Here is a 21,731-nt window from a genome sequence, read left to right as displayed (position 1 = left end):
TAAAAGCAGTGATGTTTCAGACTTTTAAAACAATGGAATCCTAAGCTGTTATCCGTCTGCCAATAAGCTTCTCCCTAATGTCTTTTCTGAACTCGTGAACCTACCCCACCAATTACTGAAAATAACCCTTAAAGATGGTCTCTTTGTCTCTGTCTCTTTGAGATATTAGAACTAGCATTTAAACCTGCATTGAACCGGGGGTCATTCAAACCCTTTCAATTCTAACACTGTATGCTTATAAAAATTCTATTTTAGTGAATTTCTTTGTTTCACTTGAAGCTGATTTCCAAGGAGATTTTAAATAGAGCATAGGGCTATAAAGAATGGACACAAGTGTTGAGAACATGGATGATGATGGTGAGAATTTTGAGTTAGTCACTTCCAGAATTTGTAGAATGTGACCGTCAACTATTTTGAACAGGGAAGAGACTTGGCAACCAATAAGCATGGTTAAACCAAAGATGCACTTACTTAAGTAGTACAGAGATAGCAACAGCTTTCTTTATCTTATTTAGCATTTCAACCTCAAAGAAATTTACCGTATTAAACTTTTTCTGGGATGTGGGGTTGGGAAGGGTTTTGGAAGGCCTTGTGATTTTCTTGTATTACTTACAACTTATTTTTGAGCCCTACTCATCTTGTATCTTTGCTCTTCCTCAGAATCCTACTACTCTAAATAAAAGTCAATTTTCAAATCAAGTTATATCCCTTGTGATAAAGGAGATAATATTAGTTTGTAAGTTTTTTAGGGAAATTTTTTTTTTAATCAAATCAATGAAAATGCCTGGAGCAGTTCTAGAAAAATGGTCGAGCCAGAAAATGTCGATTAAATGACAAATTTTTTACATGGAGGTAACCTGCCGGTTGCTGATCAAGCTGCAGTAGTGTATCTTGGCCCTCTAATCCTTCGTGCTTTTCCTGTAATGTACCTTTAGATACAGTCATGTAATTTGGAATACTCATACTCAGTGAGGTTAGAATATTTTAGTCCTGCTTGTATCTTATTCTTTATCAGTATATTTTATTTTATTTTTTATTTATTTATTTTTGCGGTACGCAGGCCTCTCACTGTTGTGGCCTCTCCCATTGCGGAGCACAGGCTCCGGACGCGCAGGCTCGGCGGCCGTGGCTCACGGGCCCAGCCGCTCCGGGGCATGTGGGATCTTCCCGGACCGGGGCACGAACCCGGGTCCCCTGCATCGGCAGGCAGACTCTCAACCACTGTGCCACCAGGGAAGCCCTATCAGTATATTTTAGAATCTTGATCAGTCATTGAATTTATGATGACCTTGACAATAAACTCTTTTGAAATTTTGAAGTAAACTATTCTGTACCAAATACATAGGGTAAAATGGTTTGATATTTACTGCACCTTTGTATAAAGCTAGGGACTTAGAGAAGCATTCTTTGATTAGTGTATTGGTGCTTATTGTTTACTATTGCCTGACAATTTTCTCTTTATATGGTATGATTTTCTCTTGTTTCTAGCTCTGAATCTCTAAGAAATGACATTGGGTTTGAATTAAAGGATCCGTTGTCAAATTTCGAGAAAAACAAAAAGATTTCTCTTCTTCACTCAAGCAAGGAAAAGCTGAGAAGGTGAATTTTGTTACAGCCCCCTTTTTAGCATTGTTCCTTTGTAGGAAAAAATTGCTTCCATGAATTTCGTAACTTTATAATATTGTCAAAAGTCGGTGCGAAACTAGTAAATCTGGCAGCTGGGGAAGATCTGGAACTGGTCCCTGCAATACGTGCTACTCACTCATTCATTCATTTAGTCATTCAGCAAGTAGCTGTAAGTGTCTAATATGCCAGAATATGATTCGAGAACTGAGGTAAAAAATAAATTGTTGCCTTCAAGGAGGTCTTAGTCTAGCGCTTAGACAGACTCCTAAATAGGCTCTTAAATAGGAAATTATGTTTTAATAAATATCATGATAGAAAAGAACACACAGTAGGACACTAGGAAAGTTACCTAAGACAGAATGAGGAGGCAGGAAGGCTTTCTTGAGAAGACGATAGCTTCTTGAGCTTTAAACAAAAATTGGTTTAGTTTGGTTTTGAAATCAGTGAAGGATGTTTCAAATGGCAGGAGTAGCAGGTACAGAGGCCAGCAGTGTAAGAAAGTACGGTGAGTTTGTGGAACTGCAGGTATTTTCATAGAGTTGGCCATAAGGGTGCGAGTGGGAAGGGGCAAGAGATGAGAGGTAGTAGGTAAGGGCTGGGTATGTCCTGTTAAGGAATTTGAATTCATCCTGACCTGTTCATCCTGCACTAAAGGATTTTAGCAAAGGTGTGATATGATAAGATCTGTACCTTAGAATGAACGCTTGAGCGGGATGTTAGGGAGTGAATTGAATCTGGAGGCCAGGGGAGTCTGTAATAAGAAGTGATGAAATCCTGAACTATGGTGTTAGAAATGGGATAGTGAGAAGTAAGCCAGTTCTAAGTATATGAAATAGGTAGAATCAGCGTGAATGTGGCTGAAGGAGAAGTCAGGTGTAACTTCCAAGTTGATGGTGGAGCCATCGACTGACTGGGAAGTACCGTGGAATGCAGGCTGGGAGTGGGAGGTGAGTTTTGCTCTTGCTGTGTTTATATGGAGCTTCCCAGTAAGGAATTGGCCCTTAGGTTCTAGAGAAGATCCAGGCTAGAAACAGGGATTTGAGAGCTATCAGGATACAGCATCTATTTGAAGCGGTGGATGCAGGATGGATATAATGACTTTGAAAAGCATGTAGGGAAGAGACAAGTGGGGAAGAGGCCCTTGGGGAAAGCCTCAATATTTAAGGCCCAGGCAGCTGAGAAGAGATCAGGGGAAAAAGAGTTTCTAGGAAGATAAGAAGAAGACCGGGAGGGAGTGGAACTGAGGAGAACAGGGGAGGAGAGGGTTTCCTAAAGGAGTGTGTTGAGCAGTATCGCGTGGCACAGAGATTAAGTAAGGGGAGAGCTGACAGTTGACTGTGTTTAGCAAAACCTAAATGTCACTGACCTTGGCAAAAATAATTCCCTTGGCATGGTTAGGGAAGAAGTGCCGTTGCAGAAAGATGGAGAATGAAAGGTGAGAATGCAGATGAAAGGAAGGAGAAGAGGAAGCTGTGTGGTCTGTAAAAGGGAATTTAGGGGAAAATGAGAAATTTTGATAAGGCCGGGCCAGACTTGAGTATGTTCGTATTTATCTTCCAAAAGAAGACAGCTGCAAGACAGACAAAGGTCTTAAAGATACTCATGTTTTGGTTATCTGTGGCTGCTTAAAAAATGAAACTGAAGTTCATTGGCTTGAGATGTGGTTTTATGGGTTAGCAGTTTGAGCAGGACTCAGCTAGGCAATTCTTCTGCCTATGTGACATTAACTGGGGTTCCTTGGTAGCCTTCAGCTGGAGGATGGTCCAGTCAGGAGGGTCTGGGGCCTTTGCAGGGATGGCTGGAAGGCTGAACACAGCCGGGGCTCCGCAGCCTGCTCGTCTCAGGGTTGTCAGACTTCTTCCGTGGCAGCCCAGGGCTCCTGGAGAGGGTGTTCCAGGGGGCAGGAAGAGGAAGCTGTGCTCTCACATGGCGTGGGGCCAGAAACTGGCCCAGTGCCACTTCTACCATGTGCTCTCGGTCAGAGCAGTCACAGAGCCTACCCAGGCCTAAGGGAAGGGTATATAGACCCCACCTCTCAATGGGAGGAATGTCAAAGAACTTTAGTTCCCTTCAGGCAGTGAGGGGCACTGGCGATGGATTTACATCCCTGAAGAGGCAGAAGGTTTTGGAATCTAGAACCAGGTGGAAGAACACCTCTTCCATTGAAAATGGAGAGAAGGAGTTAAAGCTAAGTGTGGATAAAGATGAGTCTTTTTGTTTGTTTGTTTGTTTGTTTGTTTGTTTCGTGCCCTGTGTTCTCTGCCTTCCCCAGCCATCCCCTTCTGGAGTGTTCGTGTTCTCCCAGCTGGTGCCTGGACTGGACGTTCTTCTTTTTTTTTTTAACATCTTTATTGGAGTATAATTGCTTTACAGTGGTGTGTTAGTTTCTGCTGTATAACAAAGTGAGTCAGCCACACTTATACATATATGATGCAAGAGGGAAAAGATGAGTCTTTTGATGGGGCCAGAAAGGAGGAGGAAGTTGATCATTTCTGCCGAATGTGCTCCATCGTCTGCTGAAGATTAGTGGGAAAATGGTGTGGTTTTGGGCTTGATGAGATGGGCTGGTAGATGGGCTAGTCTGGTCCAAAAGGCCTTCACTCATATGTCTGCTGCTTTAGCCAAGAGGAGACTTTAGGGCCTGCTGGCCAGGCTATCCTATAGAGTTCACTAATCTGCAGTGAAATGAGAAAAATACAGTGCAATGAGTATTTTTAAAGCTTTATTTTATATAACATATTCTAAGATTGTGTTTTCCATACTTTATTTGATGTTGAAATCATGGTGATATTAGTAAATGGTTTACAACAAAATGTTATTGGGAGATGGTACCTTGCTTTCATTATTTTTCATGTCTGAATCGAATGTTGGCAATCCTTTATTGGTCCCCCAAAGTTCTGTGTTGTTTTTCTTTTTTAATTTTAGTGGTTGATGAAAACTAAAATCTGAGAACCACTAGTGTAGAGGACTACAAAGATGCTTTGGGGGGTGTCCGCCCCTGTTGCATTATTTAAAGGGCTAGAAATCTTTGTTTCCCAGAAAGAAAAGCTGTAACCAGGAACTGACCCCTCCACTTAAAGGTTTGCTTGGGAGATACCAGAAAGTAACAATCCGTCCCTAATTACTTTATGCCATTTCCTCTTCTTAACCCTTCTGATTATGCCTGTGAATCTTAAAATAGATGCTTCCAGTCTATTTCTCTTCCTTTTTCTCCTCCTCCTCCCAATCAGCTGCTTTACTTATGGTTTTGTCTTTTTTGCTTTGTTTTGCTCTTTTTTGTTTTTAAGCAGCATAGGTAACATGATATTTGCTAATGTTGAGGAAATAATGATCCCAGCTGATGGTTTTGAATACTTGCATTTGGGAATTTCTTTTTTAAACAACTCTACCATCTCTGTTTTTTTTTATTAGAACAGATTAATAAAAATTGGCTAATTCTAATATTCTTGATGAAATCCCTTTCATTACGCATGTTTTAAATATATAAATATGTCTTTATCTTGGTAAGGTGTATACTTTGCAGTGCGATACCTTCATTTTGTTTGTGTATCTGTGAGTCCAAAATGGTGGCGGTTTAATCATTTTCAGGATGTCACTCACTTGAAGTGAAAGTAAGTTTTGCTGTAGTTTCTCACAAGTGAAGACTTTTCCAGGGCTGGAAAGACTTTTCAAGTCTTAGAAATTTAAGGAAGGTAGAATAGGAAGTTCTCAGAGGGTCTTAAGTCATATGTGGCCAAGAGACCTCTCTCTGTGAGTTCTTGATTGCCTGAGACACATTTGTACAGAGGAGAGACCAAGGACGTAGTTTGGACCAAGACCTTTGGCTTTAAATGCCATTCAGCCTCTTAGAATCTCTTTTAGCTGGTTCTTTCCCTGACTTACTTGGACTGGGTCATAGCCAAGCTGGCTTCTGTGCTGGATGACAAAAACAAAACACGTTTTTGCCTGTTGTTGCCCATTGCTGCTTCCATACACAAAGGAAAAAGAAAACAGCAGGACCCTATGGGGCCCCTGAGCTGGGTATCCTACTTTTTTGAGCCAACATTAACATCCTTCACAAAGGTTCTCTAACACCATATACAAAAATAAACTCAAAATGGTTTAAAGGCCTAAATGTAAGACTGGATACTACAAAACTCCTAGAGGAGAACATAGGCAGAACACTCTTTGGCATAAATCACAGCATTCGTTGTTTGGGATCCGTCTCCTAGAGTAATGGAAATAAAAACAGAAATAAACAAATGGGACCTAATTAAACTTAAAAGCTTTTGCACAGCAAAGGAGACCATACACAAAATGAATAGACCACCTATGGACTCAGAGAAAATATTTGCAAATGATGCTACCGACAAGGGGTTAGTTTCCAAAATATACAAACAGCTCATACAGCTTAATATCAAAAAAACAAACAACCCAATCAAAAAATGGACAGAAGATCTAAATAGACATTTCTCCAAAGAAGACGTAACAGATGGCCAGCGGGCACATGAAAAGATGCTCAGCATCCCTAACCATTAGAGAAATGCAGATCAAAAACTACAATGAGGTATCACCTCACACCAGTCAGAGTGGCCATCATTAAAAAGTTTACAAACAATAAATGCTGGAGAGGGCGGGGAGAGAAAAGAAACCCTCTTACACTGTTGGTGGGAATGTAAGTTGGTGCAGCCACTATGGAGAACAGTGTGGAGGTTCCAGCAATCCCATTCCTGGGCATATATCTGGAGAAAACTCTACTTTGAAAATATACATGCACCCCAGTGTTCATAGCAGCACTATATACAATAGCCAAGACATGCAAGCAACCTAAATGTCCATCAACAGGTGAATGGATAAAGAAGGTGTGGGGTGTGTGTGTGTGTGTGTGTGTGTATGGTGGAATATTACTCAGCTATAAAAAGTGAAATAATGCCATTTGCAGCAACATGGATGGTCCTAGAGATTATCATATTAAATGAAGTAAATCAGCTAAAGACAGATACGATATTACTTATATGTGGACTCTAAAATAATGATACAAATGAACTTATTTACAAATCAGAAATAGACTCACAGGCTTAGAAAACAAACTTATGGTTACCAAAGGGGATAGTGGAGAGGGGGAGAGATAACTTAGGAGTTTGGGATTAACAAACTGTGTCTTCTTTTAGTCTAAAATTAGATGACAATATCAGATTAAAATATCTGTAACTGTTGGTTGTTTTAACTCAAATTTTAGGTGTTTTTTTTGGGGGGGGGAGTAAAACAGGCTCTTCACTGTTTACAAAGTTATTTATGAGTTGCAAAAATTCTCTATGTTTTTCTCTGTATTACCATGTTTTTCTCCTGTACTCTTTCATTCATCTTGACTGCCACAATCAGACAGAAAGTACAAGAACACTTTGCTTTTGCACCTGTAGTGAAAACCTTAGCAGCAGACATAATCATTCCAGGTCTGTCAGATAAATGGATACTTTCGGTATTTAAAATGTTCAACTTATCAGAATGATGTAATAATCACAAGTAGCAAGTGTTTATGTATTTGAAGCAAAAATTCACAAAATTAAAGGGACATATTGACAAGCATTGTTGGAGGTTTCACATCCCTCTCTCAGCAATTGATACAACAGCTGGACACCAAAAATCAGTCAGATATAGAAGGTGTGAGCCCTGTTGACCAGCTTGATCTGGTAGATGTATGTAAAACACCATACCCAGCACAGCAGCGGAATACCCATTCTTTTCAAAGGCGTATGGTACATTCACTTAGATAAACCATGCTGGGGGGTATAGTACATTTCAGTACATTTAGAAAAGTTGAATTCACAAGGTGTATCTTCCTTGACTACAATTAAGTTAAATTAGAAGCCAATAAGAATTTGATATGAAGAAAAACCTCAAATATCTGGAAATTTAAGAACACACTCCTGAATAATCCATGGGTAAAAGAAAATAATCACAAGAAAAATCGGAAAATATTGCAAATTGAATGATTATGATAATAGAATATTTCAAAATTTGTGAGATTCAGTTAAAGCAAAGCTTACGGCAAACATTATGCCTTTATTTTTTTAAAGTCTTTATTGATTTTGTTACAATATTGCTTCTGTCCTATGTTTGGTTTTTTGGCTGCAAGGCATGTGGGGTCTTAGTTCCCCGAGCAGGGATTAAACCCGCACCCCCTGCTTTGGAAGTCGAAGTATTAACCACTGGATTGCCAGGGAAGTCCCAACACTAGGGCTTTAAATGCTTATATTAGAAAAGGCAAAAGATCTAAAAATCAGTGACCTAAGGGTCCATTTTAAGGGGCTAGAAAAAGTAAAATGAAGTAAATCCAAAGTAAACAGAAAGGGGAGGGAGGCGGGCAGGTGAGGAGAGAGACAAAACATTTTACCAATATCATGAATGAAAGAGGAATTACCTCTACATATCCAATAAACATATAAAAGGGTATATTTTAAATAATTTTATGCCAATAAGTTCAACAACTTAGGTGAAATGGACAAATTTTTGAAAAACACAATTTACCAAAACTGATACTAGATGAAGCAGAAGATCTGAATAGCCCTCTATATTAAAGAAATTGAACTTATTAGAAAACAAAAAAAGTACCAAAGAGAAAACGCCAAACTCAGATGGTTTTACTGATGAATTCTGTTAAAAATCTAAAGAAGAGGTAATAACCAGTCTTAGATTTTACAGAAAATGGAGGGAGAACAGTTCCTAACCCATTTCCTGATGCCAACATAACCCTAAACCTGATAAAGATATTATAAAAAAAGAAAATTACAGACCAGTATCTCTCATGAACAGAGACATAAAAATACTTGACATAATTTTAACAAATTGAATGAAGTAATAGATAAAGATATAATGTATCGTGACCACACTGGGTTTATCCTAGAAAAGCAAGGCTGATGTAACATTCAAAAATCAATCGATATAATTCACCACATTAAACACAATGAAGGAGAAAACAATAGATTAACAGATTCTGAAAACTTATTTGACAACATAAGATTAAAAGACAAAAAACCAAGCTTCCAGCAAAATAGATGTGGAAGAGAATTTCCTGAATCTGTTAAAGGGCATCTATGAAAAACCTATAGCTAACATTGTACTTAACGATGAGATTTTGACCATTTGTTCCTTAAAAAGATCTGGAACAAAGTAAGGTTGCCTATTCTTAGAAAGAAAGAAACAAAACTCTCTCATTTATAGATGGCATGATTGTTTATGTATAAAGTCCTAAGATCCTACAAAATAACTACTAGAACCAAAAGATGAATATAGCAAGGTCATAGGATATAAGGTCAGTGTACAAAAATCAATTGTATTTTTCTATATTAGCAGTGAACAATTGGAAAATGAAATAATTATATTGAAAATAGGGTTAAAAAGCCTTAGAATACTTAGGAACAAAAATACATAAAAGACATAATATCTGTACAGTGGTCACTCAAAATATTGCAGTGATAAACTAAAGAAAAACTAAATCATGCATTATACATAATTATGAATTAAAAGATTTATATTGTTAAGATGTCAGTTCTTGGGAATTCCCTGGTGGCGCAGTGGTTAAGAATCTGCCTGCCAATGCATGGGACAGGTTTGATCCCCGGTCCGGGGAGATCCTGCATGCCTTGGAGCAACTAAGCCCGTGTGCCACAACTACTGAGCCTGTGCTGTAGAGCCCGCGAGCCACAACTACTGAGCCCGCACGCCCAGAGCCCATGCTCCACAACGAGAGAAGCCACCACAATGGGAAGCACGTGCATGGCAACAAAGAGTAGCCCCCGCTTGCCGAAACTAGAGAAAGCCTGTGTGCAGCAAAGGCCCAATGCAGCCAAAAAATAAATAAATTTACTGAAAAAAAAGAAAAAAGATGTCAGCTCTCGCTAAATTGAAATATAACTTTATTTAAATCTAAACAATAATTCAAATAGACTTTTTTGGGTAAAAATTGACAGTCTAATTCAAAAACTGTGTGGAAAGGACTGTGAATATGAAAGGACTTAGAATAAAGTAATCCTGAAAAAGTACAACAAAGTTGGAGCACTTAAGCTATCTGACTTCAGGACTTAGCATACAGCTACGTTAATCAGCATTTTACTAACATGAAGGTTGACCAGTAGATAATGAAACACAATAGCCCACACATTATGGTCACTTGATTTTCAACAAATCACCAGGACAAACAACTTGGGAAACAAAAGTCTTTTCTATAAATGGTGCTGGAACAACAGGATATCCATATGAAAAAAACAATGAAACTTGACCCCTTCCTCATACCATATAAAAATTAATTCAACATGAAGTATAGAGAGGGCTATCATATAAAGCTAAAACTATAAAGCTTCTAGAATAGGACTGTTCAGTAGAACTTTCTGCAGTGTTAGAAATGGCCTATATCTGCGTCCAGTAAGGTAGCTGCTAGTCATATTATTATTTGAAATGTGGGTATTGTGACTTAGGAAATGAATTCAAATTTTTGTTTAATTTTTAATTAATTCATATTTAAATAGACTCATGTGGCTTATGGCTACTGTACTGAACACTACAGTTCTAGAAAAAAAGCATAGGAGAATGTTTTTGCTAGCTGAGGGTAGGCGGCTGTTCCTTATGACACAGAAAGCAATAACTATAACAGAAAGAGTAGATGAATTAGGCTCATCAAAATTTACAGCTTTTTCTTTCATAAGACACTACTAAGAAAATAAATAGGCAAACTACAGACTGGGAGAAAATATTTGCAAAACAAATATATTGACAAAATACTGATATTAGGATATACAAAGAACTCTTAAAGTTCAATAATAGACCTACAGTCCAATTAAAATGGAGGTAAAGTATTCAGACAGATACTTCACAAAGGAAGGTAATACACAAGCCCAATAAGCAGCAGAAAAAATGCTTAACGTACTTTGTTGTCATGGAAATGCAAATTAAAGCATGAGATACTACCACACATACCTCTGAAAGGCCAATATTTAAAAATTAAAACTGACAGTATTAAATGCTATCCAAGATGTGGAACAACAGGAATTCTCATACATGGATGGTGGGAGGGTAAATTGGTACTGTTTGGGGGAAAGTTCTGCTAGTTTCTTCTAAATTTGTAAAATAACCCTTCAATTCAATTCCTAGACATTTACCTAAGAGAAATAAAAACATACGTTCACAAAAAGATGTACAGAAGATCTTGCAGTTTTATTCATAATGATAAAAATAAGAAACAGCCAAAGTGCTGATCGATAAAAGAATGGATAAATAAGCTGTGGCGTATTTATACTACGGAATACTGTTCCTCAATAAAAAGGAACAAAGCAGCCCCATGGATAAATCTCAAAAACATTATGCAGGTGAAAGAAACCTTACATAAAAGGACGCATGCTGTGAGATTTGATTTATACGTAGTTTAAGGAGAGACAAGAGTAATGTGAGATAGAAAAATATCAGAAATGTGGTTGCCTCTTATGGGGGATGAGACTGACCAAGAAGGAACATAAGGAACTTTCTGGGGTTATGAGAATGTTGATTAGGTAGTTTGTGTCACATCGTTTTGTACGTTTGTCAAAACTCATAGAATAGTACCCTTAAGATTGGTGCATTTTATTTTATGTAACTTTTACCCGAAAATAAAATAATTCGAACTGTAGCTATACGTTTAGGGGTTTAGTGTACTGAAGTCTACAACTTACTTTGAAATGCTTCAGTGCAATGAAATAGGTTGATGTGTATGGCCAGTGGGATGATTCATATATGACAAAGCATAGACAGTAAGTGTTCACCATAGACTCTAGGTAGTGGGTATATAAGTGTTCCCTGTACAAATTCTTAATTCTTTCAACTTTTAAGAATTAAGAAATCTTAATTCTGTCGATCTTCCTGTATGTTTGAACATTTTCCTAATGAATGTTGGAAAAATGTTTAATATGATCTTTCATTATAAAAGTGATATATGCCCCACAAAGATATTTGGAAAACGTAGAAAATTAAAGGAAGAAATAATATTTTCTATAGCCCAGCTATCCAGAAATAATGATTACTTGACGCTTTTGCTTTGTCTTTTTTTTTGCCTTATTTTTTCCTTAATGGCTATGATCATATGTTATATGCTGTCCTGTATCTTATACTTGTCTCCTATAGAAATATACTATTTTTTCCCCAGTAAGCTTTTTTTTTCTGTATGCGGGCCTCTCACTGTTGTGGTGTCTCCGCTGTGGAGCACAGGCTCCGGACGCGCAGGCTCAGCGGCAATGGCTCACGGGCCCAGCCGCTCCGCGGCATATGGGATCTTCCCCGACCGGGGCACGAACCCGTGTCCCCTGCATCGGCAGGCGGACTCTCAACCACTGTGCCACCAGGGAAGCCCCCCCAGTAAGCTTTATAACATATTTCCACTGCCAGATAATATTCTACTGAGCTTACTTAAGCATCCACTCATTTTGTGTGTTTAAATTGTTTTTCCTGTTTTACTGATAGACTAATGGATGTCATTTTACAGGAAGTTTGTTCTGTGTTTGAGATCCTTGTAAGTGAAAGTACCATGTGGAAGGGTATATGAAGTTTCAGAGCCCATCATACACATGTCAAATTGTTGACTTTTCCATCCCTTTTACAGAGTGATGCCTGAGACATCTCCACAGAACCCCCAGAGCTCCTCAAAGCCCAATTAAAATACCACCCACTGATCTGGAATATTTGAGTTATTCACTGGCTATGTGACAAAGTGGATTTTTAAAAATCCATTTATTTTTGTCATTCTAAGGTTCAGAGAGGTTTAGTAAGTTGCCAGAGGTCCCAGCTAGTAACGGGCAGAGCCACCCTTTGATCCCGTACATGTCAAGGCAGTATTCAGCGCAAAACGTGCTTAAGAATGCTTATTAACTGAACACATGGATAACTGAAGGTCACAAAGCCTGAGATCAATTTAGAGTTACATTTCCTATGTATTTCCCTTCAGAACTGTGAAAGACTTAGGTTAGTTTCTTTCTGATATGAGCCTGGATGACGTTCTGATTTGCATATTGGTTTATTTGTTCTGTCCATCTACCTACCTCATGTAAAGGAAGCAGGCTTCTGATTTTCCTTTGGCTCAGAACACAGGTGAAGCCCATGTATTCTAAGTTGCTAATTGCGTATTGTTGGAAATGTGGTCCAGGTCAGAGTGACATGAATATCCTGAGGACTCTTTCTTTGCCTTCCAGGCTTCTAGTGTGAATCACAAAAGGATTTATGTGTATGGTGTGTGATCCTCTCCTCTGAGGGATGCGTGCCTGTAGGTTTCCATAGGCAGCAGGGGTGTTCTCTGGTGTCCTCAGTGTCTGGGCATCCTGCACACTCACGGGGAAGAGTGAGCTGGGCTGCCATCAGCACAGACACTGTACTTGGCAGCAGTGTGAGCCGTGCCCCAGAAAGCTGTGATTCCAGGGGCTGTGGAGACTTCTGGCTTGTGGGGACATGGCCCTCCTCTAAAACAGAGACTAGAAAGGCAGGGGCCGGTTCCTTTATAAACAAACCCAGAGGAGGGATTGGTCGTCCTTGTGCACAAGGAAGAAAACAGGCTAATTATTCCTTATTTATTACATTTCTCTGCTCAGAGAGCGAATCAAGTATTGCTGTGAGCAGCTGCGTACCCTGTTGCCGTATGTGAAGGAGAGAAAGAATGATGCAGCTTCGATTCTCGAGGCAACAGTTGACTACATGAAGTATGTCCGGGAGAAAATCCCTCCAGCCATCTTGGGCCAGGTAGTCAACTCTAAGCCCTTGAATTTTATTCCCGCAGACAGTGCTTTAATGCTACAGTTTTATTTCTTTTATTTTTTATAGTTAGAAATGTGTGTGTGTGTGTGTGTGTGTATGAAAAAAATCTATAGCTATAGCTATCTAAGTAGATCTCAATCTCTTTCTCTCTTCATTTCTTAGATTACAGAAGTACTTCAGATCAATAGGAGGTTTTGTAAGAAACAACGAATGCCCATCCAGCTCTCCACCCCAGGCACGATTATGGCACCAAGGTATGATCATCTGAATCTTGTGAATCTGAGGTCGCCTTGTTATTTTCCTCTGGTACTGATGCTAGAAATGAGACAGGCACTGAACCCACCCGTAATGAGAACTAAATGGTACTGATGAACCTAGCTGCAGGGCAGGAATAAAGAGGTAGACATAGAGAATGGACTTGATGACGTGGGCTGGGAGGGTGAAGCTGGGGCTAAGTGAGAGTAGCATCAACTTATATGCACTACCGAATGTAAAATAGTTGGCTGGTGGGAAGCAGCCGCATAGCACAGGGAGATCAGCTCGGTGCTTTGTGATGGCCTAGAGGGGTGGGATAGGGAGGGTGGGAGGGAGGCTCAAGAGGGAGGGGATATGGGGACATGTGTTTGCACATGGCTGATTCGCTTTGTTGTGCAACAGAAACGAACACGGTATTGTGAAGCGATTATGCTCCAATAAAGGTCTATTAAAAAAAAAGAATCAGTAAACTTTTCCCATTGCTGATGTGTATCATTTAATTACAGTGATAAAATATGTAATATTCTCAGGCCCACGATGCTTTTATCATTTGACTCTTTCTTCTTTTGTTGCTTCTTAAAATGGGGCTTTACGAGTAGTGCCTGTGGTGATTGACAATGCAGTCAGGATGCGATAGATTCTAGCATTCCTCTGTCACCAGGGCAGTCCAGCCCCATTTTCAGGTGGGAGTCCTTAAAGACATTTCTAGTATAACAGGTGACGTGCCAGATGAACGCTTCCTTGTTTAAATTGATTAGAATGTGTACACCAAGAAAAACTCTAAAGGAGAAGTAAACCATTCCTCCGTATCCTAAAGAACCATCGAGTCCTCTTCTACAGTTTGTTCTTATATTTAATCCAGAGCATAGGCTCTGTCTGTGCTTTTTAGAAATTGAATGTAAGAAGAGCAGTTCAACTCAGCAATGTTCATATCATCTTCCTTGAGAAATGCCTAAAGAATGTTTTGTTTTTTTAAGAGAAAACAGTGTGTTGACAAGCACTTATTCACCTGTGAGAGGGATCAGATTCCTGGCTAATAAGCGCTTGAACGTGTACTCTGTTCCTGCCTCCGAGGCTCCCTTGGATGAAGCTGTGAGAGGTGAGCTCCGCCCACCGCCCTGTGCGGCCGTAGTGTGCATGGGCACACGTGTGTGTCCTGCTCACCCTGGGCCTTCTGTGCAGGCACTGCCGTAACCAGGGGATGGAGCGTAGCTGGAAGATTACACCCTGAGTCCTTCGGTGCTGTCTGCTTGAAAGACACGGCTGGCCATTGGCATTTAAATAATGTTACCCCAGAAAGTGGGCTGAAAATTGACTCTCATTACCAGAAATCTCATCTTAATGATAGATGATGAGCACACTGACGACTATGTGTATTACTGAATAGAATCTAAAGGGAGGGAAGTATTCATATTAATTCAGTGCTAACAGTGTGCAGGCAGACCTCAGAAATACCGTGAGTCCTGTTCCAGACCACTGCAATAAAGCGAATATCGCAATAGGGTCACACGTGTTTTGGTTTCTCAGTGCATATAAAAGTTATGTTTACACACTATCGTAGTCTATTAAGTATGTAATACATATGTCTCAAATATTACTGTACATGCCTTAATTTTAAAATATGTCATTGCTTTAAAATGCTAGCCATCGTCTGAGCCTCCAGCAAGTGGTAGTTGTAACATCAAAGATCATTGATCACCAGCTGGTGCTTTGTGACCGCCTGGAGTGGTGGGATGGGGAGGGTGGGAAGGAGGGAGACGCAAGAGGGAAGAGATATGGGAACATGTGTATATGTGTGGCTGATTCACTTTGTTATAAAGCAGAGACTAACACACCATTGTAAAGCAATTATACTCCAATAAAGATTAAAAAAAAATTCTAACATCATCTGACAATGCAAGGTTGCCACAAACCTTCAATTTGTTTTAAAAAAAAAAAACAACTCTTCAAAACACAATGGAAGTACAATAAAGCAAAGCACAGTAAAGTGAGATATGCCTGTATAAAAATATTAAACATATTTTTAGTAAGGAACATGGATTCACATCACACCTAGGAAGGTTGAAGCATACCTTTGAAAATCCTGAAACAACCGAAATAATAAAGCGATTCCCTTACAACCTGAAATCAAAAAAAAAAAATCACTGATCACAGATCACTGTAACAAATATGCTAGTAATGAAAAGGTTTAAGATACTGTGGGAATTAGCAACATGTGACACAGAGACATAAAGGGAGCAAATGCTGTTGGGAAAACGGCACCAATAGACTCACTTGAGGTAGGGTTGCCACACACCTTCAATTTGTAAAAAAACAGAGTGTCTGGAAGTGCAATAAAACAAGGTCTGCCTGTACTGAGCATTTACCGTATTAATTGATTTACCTCCTTTGTGTCTTTGCTCAGTTGTCACCTTCTCAGTGAGTCTTTCTCAACCACCCAATTAAAACCGCACACTCCTTCCCAGCATCACGTAATACGTGGGACTCCTTATCCACTCCCTCTGCTGTATTTGTCTTCATAGCACTGTTCTCCTTCTAATATTCTTTTCTTGCCTATTTTTTTATTGCCTGTCTTCTGCCACTAGAATATCAACTCCACAAGGACAGGGATTTTTTTTTTTTTGCCTCTTTTGTTCATTGCTGTATCTCTAGTACCTAGAACAATGACCAGCTCACAGTAGGTGATCAAGAAACATTCATTATATGAATATTCCATTGTGAATATTCAATGTTTACCCACTGGGAGGCATTTTCGTTATTTGTATTATAAAGTCTAGGCATGCCCATGTGCTTGTACAAATAAGAAGATGGAAAAAAAGCAGAGCCAGAGTAAAAGCACACAGCTGCCAGCTCGTGACTTCTAGTACATATTCCCAAAGGTTATTCTTCACTGAGAAGCCAGTAGGTTAGGGAGCACGTAACCTGCGTGTTAGGTGCTGATGACCAGAGGCCCTACCATCTCCTCCCCCTGCCTGAGTCTGAGGTCACCTTTCTACTGGTTTCCTCGAGGGGATTCCACTGCCTCATGTCAGCACCTCCCTGTGCTGGGAATGCCCCTTCCCACGCTCTGCCTGGCTCACCCCCAGTCATGGCTTAGTTGTCAGCTTAAATGTTTCTGCCTCAAAGATGGGGACACGAGGACAGACATGGTGCAGTTCTTGTTCTTAGGGAGCTCGCAAATGAGCAGCAGACAGGGTCATAAAGTAAAATATGATTCGTGTGTTATTTTAAGTGCTGTCGTCGAGGTACCATGCACATTATGGGGACACTGTGGAAACAACGGGAACAAACGAGGTTACGGGGGATGGTGTCTAAAGTCAAAAGAGAAAGGGTCTCCAAATAGGACATTGCCCTCCGTGTTCATGTAATCAACCTCAGGGTATTTATTCGTCAATTTAGACTTTTTTCCTGACTTAGAGGAGAGGGAAGGAGAATAGAAAAAAAAGTAGCCATGAGCCATGGTTAATCTACTTAAAGTAGCTATGGTTGAATGTCACAAAGAATGATTCAATCAGCCCAGATTAAATCAGATAGGGGTCAGGCCACAGGTGTATGCCTGTCAGTGTTACTTCTTATACACACAGTACTTCTGCATTTTCACTATTCATATCCTGCAGAAACTCTGAAACACTCTTGTGATGGTAGTGAGTTCAGGCCTTTCTGTGTCACAGGATCTCTTGGTTTTGCATCACCTAAAATGACTGTTCTTGGGAAGAAACAAATCCACTAGGACCATAGACTTATGTCAGGTTCAGACTGGACAAGACCTTGAAGGTCACTGAGTCAAAACCCCTACTTCAATTTTATTTATATACATTTTTCCATTTGAAAAGCAGTATTAGTCCTTTACTAAAACCCAGCTAAGATAATAACTATTCATTTTTAAATGTATTCCCTTCAAGTCTTTTTCTATATATATTTTCTGTGGTAACACTACAGTCGTAATCATATTGGATCTCCAATTTTGTCTCTGGCTTTTTTACTTAACGTGTGTCCTGCACACTTGAATTTTGTATTATGCAGCCCTCAGCACCATTGTAATGGTTTTAGTAGTTTATCAAGCGATTTATAGAATAGTTTTCTTAGTCGGCCTCCTGTTGCTACATTTAGTGTTTGCAGTTTTGTGGGGAGAGTGATTTTATGCATAATATGATAGTAAATATTTCCCTGTAGATTTTTCTGTATTTTGGACTTTTCCTTGGCCTGGATACTTGGAAGTGAGTGACGAGTGAGTCAGGGAACGTGAGCACATGCACAGCTGGTCATGCGTGCTGCCAAATGGTTTTTGAAAGAGGACTGGAACAGTTGAAATCAGTTAAGTCTTTCAGATTTCACTTTCACCACCTAGGCCGGTAAATTGAAGGCTGGAGAAGTTAAATGGCCACCTGAAGTCCCCTGGTTTCTGTGCTAAATCTGACCTGTAACCCAGAAGTGCTGATGTCGGTCAACATTAGACTTCCTTAGGCTGCCTTTACTTGTCCTTTTTCACAAGTCTCTACACTTTTGCCGAAATGATTTTTCACAAATATTCCAGATACATTTGTATTTAAAGTAGACATAAAGCTATGTTCCTTTGCCTTTATTCCTATCAGTATCCAGAAGAAAATAAATAGGTGTTCAGGGAAGTCGCTGGCCGTCCAGTGGTTTGGACTCGGTGCTTCCACTGCAGGGGGCATGAGCTTGAGCCCTGGTCAGGGCGATCCCTCAAGCCACACAGCGCGGCCAGAAAATTTAAAAACAAAACAAGGTATTCCCGATATTGAGATTACATTGTTAACATTCGTTATATATTAAAAAAATTTTCTGCCTTCTAGTTACTGCACAGAATATAGCTATATAACAATGTAACCCATTTCACTCATAGAAAATCAGTGACCAAACTTTATTTGTGGCTGGATGGAGTTCTTCTTTCCAGCATTCTCCCATGCTTCATAGGGATGATCACAGTTTTTATGATGGCGAGACAGGTGCATGCACACACAATGGCATAGAGGTATGATGCTTCTCCAAAATCTGTCTCTTAGTGACATGTGGACACTGATTTATAGTGTGTGTATCGCTCCAAATGCCACTGCCAGAAAGTTCACTTTGTTTTTACATCAGCATTTGAGTATAGCAGTAGTTTTAAGTTTGTACCATGAGGAAATGAAATAGAGGACAATGTATTTCAAATATAGTAGTTCAGGGTTACTGATTTGCATCTACTGATGGATACTTGCTTTATTTTTATTAAAGGTCAGTCGCGCTCTGCGTCAGAGAACACTACTGGCGCCGTGTGTAAAACCCGAATCCCCAGCACAGCTCACTCTCTTAATTCCTTCTGTGGTGTCAGATACTATTCTAAAGTCATCCCTTCCTATGATGCCGCTGCCGTAACAAATCAGAACATTTCGGTACATTTTCCAACAGCTGTGCCCAAAGTCTCGAAGTTTCTTCCTCAGCACTGCAATTCTGTGTTGGGCCAGGCGTGCGCAGCACACCCCAACTGTCTGGTAAGTCTTCTGGGGTCTGTGGGTCAGGCTGGGCTCTTTCATCCCAGCCAGCAGGAGCCCCTGGCCTGCGTTTTGTTGTTCATGCTCTGGTTAGAAACCTCATCGCCTGGCACCGGGGGAGTCAGCCCAGGCTCTGGTTCCCCGTGCCGCCCCACTGCTCTCTCCATATCCAGAGCTGGTGAATCTGGACGTGGCTCCGCTGCTATGACTGGAAGTGACCAGGCGGAACCTAATCTCCTCTAGAGCCCCTCCTCGCTACCCCCGCCCAACCCCGCTTTCTAGGGTGCCACCTCCCATTCCACCAGCCGCACCCTCCACTGGCACTGTGGCTCGCTGCTGATTTCTCTCTTAGGCCGGCACCAGTCACACACCCTATGACAGCCTGTTCTTGTGACACCAACCAGGCCGATTTCAGATCCCAGGTGTCCTCATAGCACAGATACTTATTGAGCACCCACTGTGTTCTAGCATTGTGCTAACCACCGGAAATGTAGTATCTAAAGATAGACCACAATCCCTGCCCTCATGAGGCCTGAGTCTCACAGGGAAGCGGGCATAGAAGCAGACAGTCATGAAGCGCATTGGCGCGCATAGGAGGAGACCCTCGTGTCTATAGGGTAATACGGGTGTGGGCAAGGATTGGGACTGCTTACCCCTGGAGGAAGTACTGTGTGAGCTGAGATCCGAAGAGTAAGAGTTAGCCCAGTGGAGAGGTTAGGAGTTGGGAGTGAGGAAGGGAAAAGCATTCCAGGCGGATGGATCAGCATGGATTAGGAGTTGGGAGTGAGGAAGGGAAAAGCATTCCAGCATGGATCAGTGGTATCTTCATTTTTGGGAAGAATTGTCCAATTCTAGAGGAAGACCTGAACTTGACTGGCCTGCTTAAAATGGACTCTGATAGCCTTAATATAATTATTGATACTTTTGCATATTAATAATAGTTACCATGTTTTGAGCACTCAATAGGTAATGTGCCAGATACCCTACGTACTTAATGTGGGTGATCTAATGAATCTTTGACACAGTCATTGAGGTAGGGACATCTATAAAGTGGGAATGTTTGAAAGAGCATTAGAAAGAAATTTTAAAATATGAAGTATCTACAGATATAATACTGTTACTAATGGTCATTAGTATACCAGCGGGAAAACCAGAGTAAATGAAAAAAAAAAAAAGATTGCAATATTATTTTTTTAATTGTGACCTACCCTCACTGTATGTAGTTTTTTCGGAGAATTGTTACAACAATGTATAATTACTTTTAGTAACTATGAATAATACCTATTTTAAAACCTGTAGTGTATTCACCCAAGGAGTTCATGGTTTTACAAATTATTTCCTATTGCTTGAGGACATAGAAAATGTATTTGTGACATTATGAGTAAGAACAGGCCAGGATTCAATTAATGTTTTTTTTTTTTTTTTTTTTCACCTTTGCAGCAACAGTTTTGGGCGTATTAATAGCACATGTTTGAAATTCACACTCTAGACCACCTATTGGGTGCCGTTTGACAATACGGGAAGAATGGAACAAAGAATGATCTTGAAAGCTACACCCAGAGACCTCATATCAAAAGGGTTTGCATTGTATGGCTTCTGATAAATGTGCTCAAAGCTTCTGCAGTCAGAAAGACAGGCAGCAAAAGTGCTAGCCATAGGTTTTTACTTATCTTCACACATACTTGGATCTCCCCCAACCCAGGTGCTACAAGAACAAACGGCCTAGGTGAGCTAGACTCTTTTGTTTTTTTTTTTCTCAAAAAATATTCCACAATTTATGCAAAAGGTACATGATAAAGAAGATCCACGTAGACTGGGTAAAGTGCATTGGTGTCACTAAGTACAGATGTTGCAACTTGATTCTTATTTTTAGTATCACTGTGAATTACTGTCACTTATTTCTAGGTGGTATCTTTTCCAGATTTGACATTTTAGAGAGCTTCCTTGGCTATTCACTATTCAAACTCAGATACCATAGTTTGAGAGAGGTGTTTACCTCCTCACTTGACTACTAATGAATAAATTGACATGTTTGTTTTTGTATTTCACCATCCCTTGAGTGAAATGATAGCTAATAGGTAAATTTTTCTTTCTGGCTCTTTAGTTACAGACTAGCAGGCCTTTCTTTGTTTTTCATCTCCTTCTTCCTATGGGTATCAGAAAAGATTGCTGAAAATAAGGGGAGAAAAATGTTTGTTTTATATTTCAATAAAATGTTCTTATGCATAATATAAGTATTATTGTTAAAGAAAATATTCAGTTCTGACCCTCAAAACGGTAACCCATTTTTGTTCTGTTTAATAAATATGTGTTCCCTCTTTTAGTAGTACTGTGTAGGGACTTTAATTTTACAAGATTTTTGAGGATTTGGAAAATTACTTTTGGCATAGCCAAATTTTCATGTTAAATTGTATAACTTTTCTTTGAGCATGGCATGGTGATGGAATTTGTAGATGTTTGACAAACTTGATAAAGGAACTAGAAGTTTCCAACTAAGATTCTATGCTTATTATTATAAATGTGTGCTCGACTCTTGCCTTTGGGGGTAGTAATGGCTTTGACATTGTAGGAGAACCTGTTGAGGTATTTTGAGTATTTTGGGATGACTTCATA

At 39.9% G+C, this 21,731-nt stretch overlaps 1 protein-coding gene across 1 annotated transcript in view; it reads left to right on the top strand.

Annotated features, from left to right (window-relative positions):
- The window catches only part of SOHLH2 (spermatogenesis and oogenesis specific basic helix-loop-helix 2), a 40,237-nt gene extending 18,739 nt beyond the window's left edge, over window positions 1-21,498 (top strand). The window contains exons 6-11 of the mRNA XM_032611642.1: window positions 1,489-1,599; window positions 13,209-13,356; window positions 13,534-13,625; window positions 14,604-14,725; window positions 18,862-19,118; window positions 20,559-21,498. Of these exons, the coding sequence (XP_032467533.1) occupies window positions 1,489-1,599; window positions 13,209-13,356; window positions 13,534-13,625; window positions 14,604-14,725; window positions 18,862-19,118; window positions 20,559-20,579 (751 nt within the window). The 3' untranslated portion in view covers window positions 20,580-21,498. The remainder of the gene's footprint in view (window positions 1-1,488; window positions 1,600-13,208; window positions 13,357-13,533; window positions 13,626-14,603; window positions 14,726-18,861; window positions 19,119-20,558) is intronic.
- The last annotated feature ends 233 nt before the right edge of the window (window positions 21,499-21,731 follow it).

The sequence above is a fragment of the Phocoena sinus genome, chromosome 18, assembly GCF_008692025.1.
Source record: "Phocoena sinus isolate mPhoSin1 chromosome 18, mPhoSin1.pri, whole genome shotgun sequence".
NCBI classification, from domain to species: Eukaryota; Metazoa; Chordata; class Mammalia; order Artiodactyla; family Phocoenidae; genus Phocoena; species Phocoena sinus.
The sequence above is the reverse complement of the archived record's forward strand: the minus strand, read 5'-3'. Positions and strand labels throughout refer to the sequence as shown.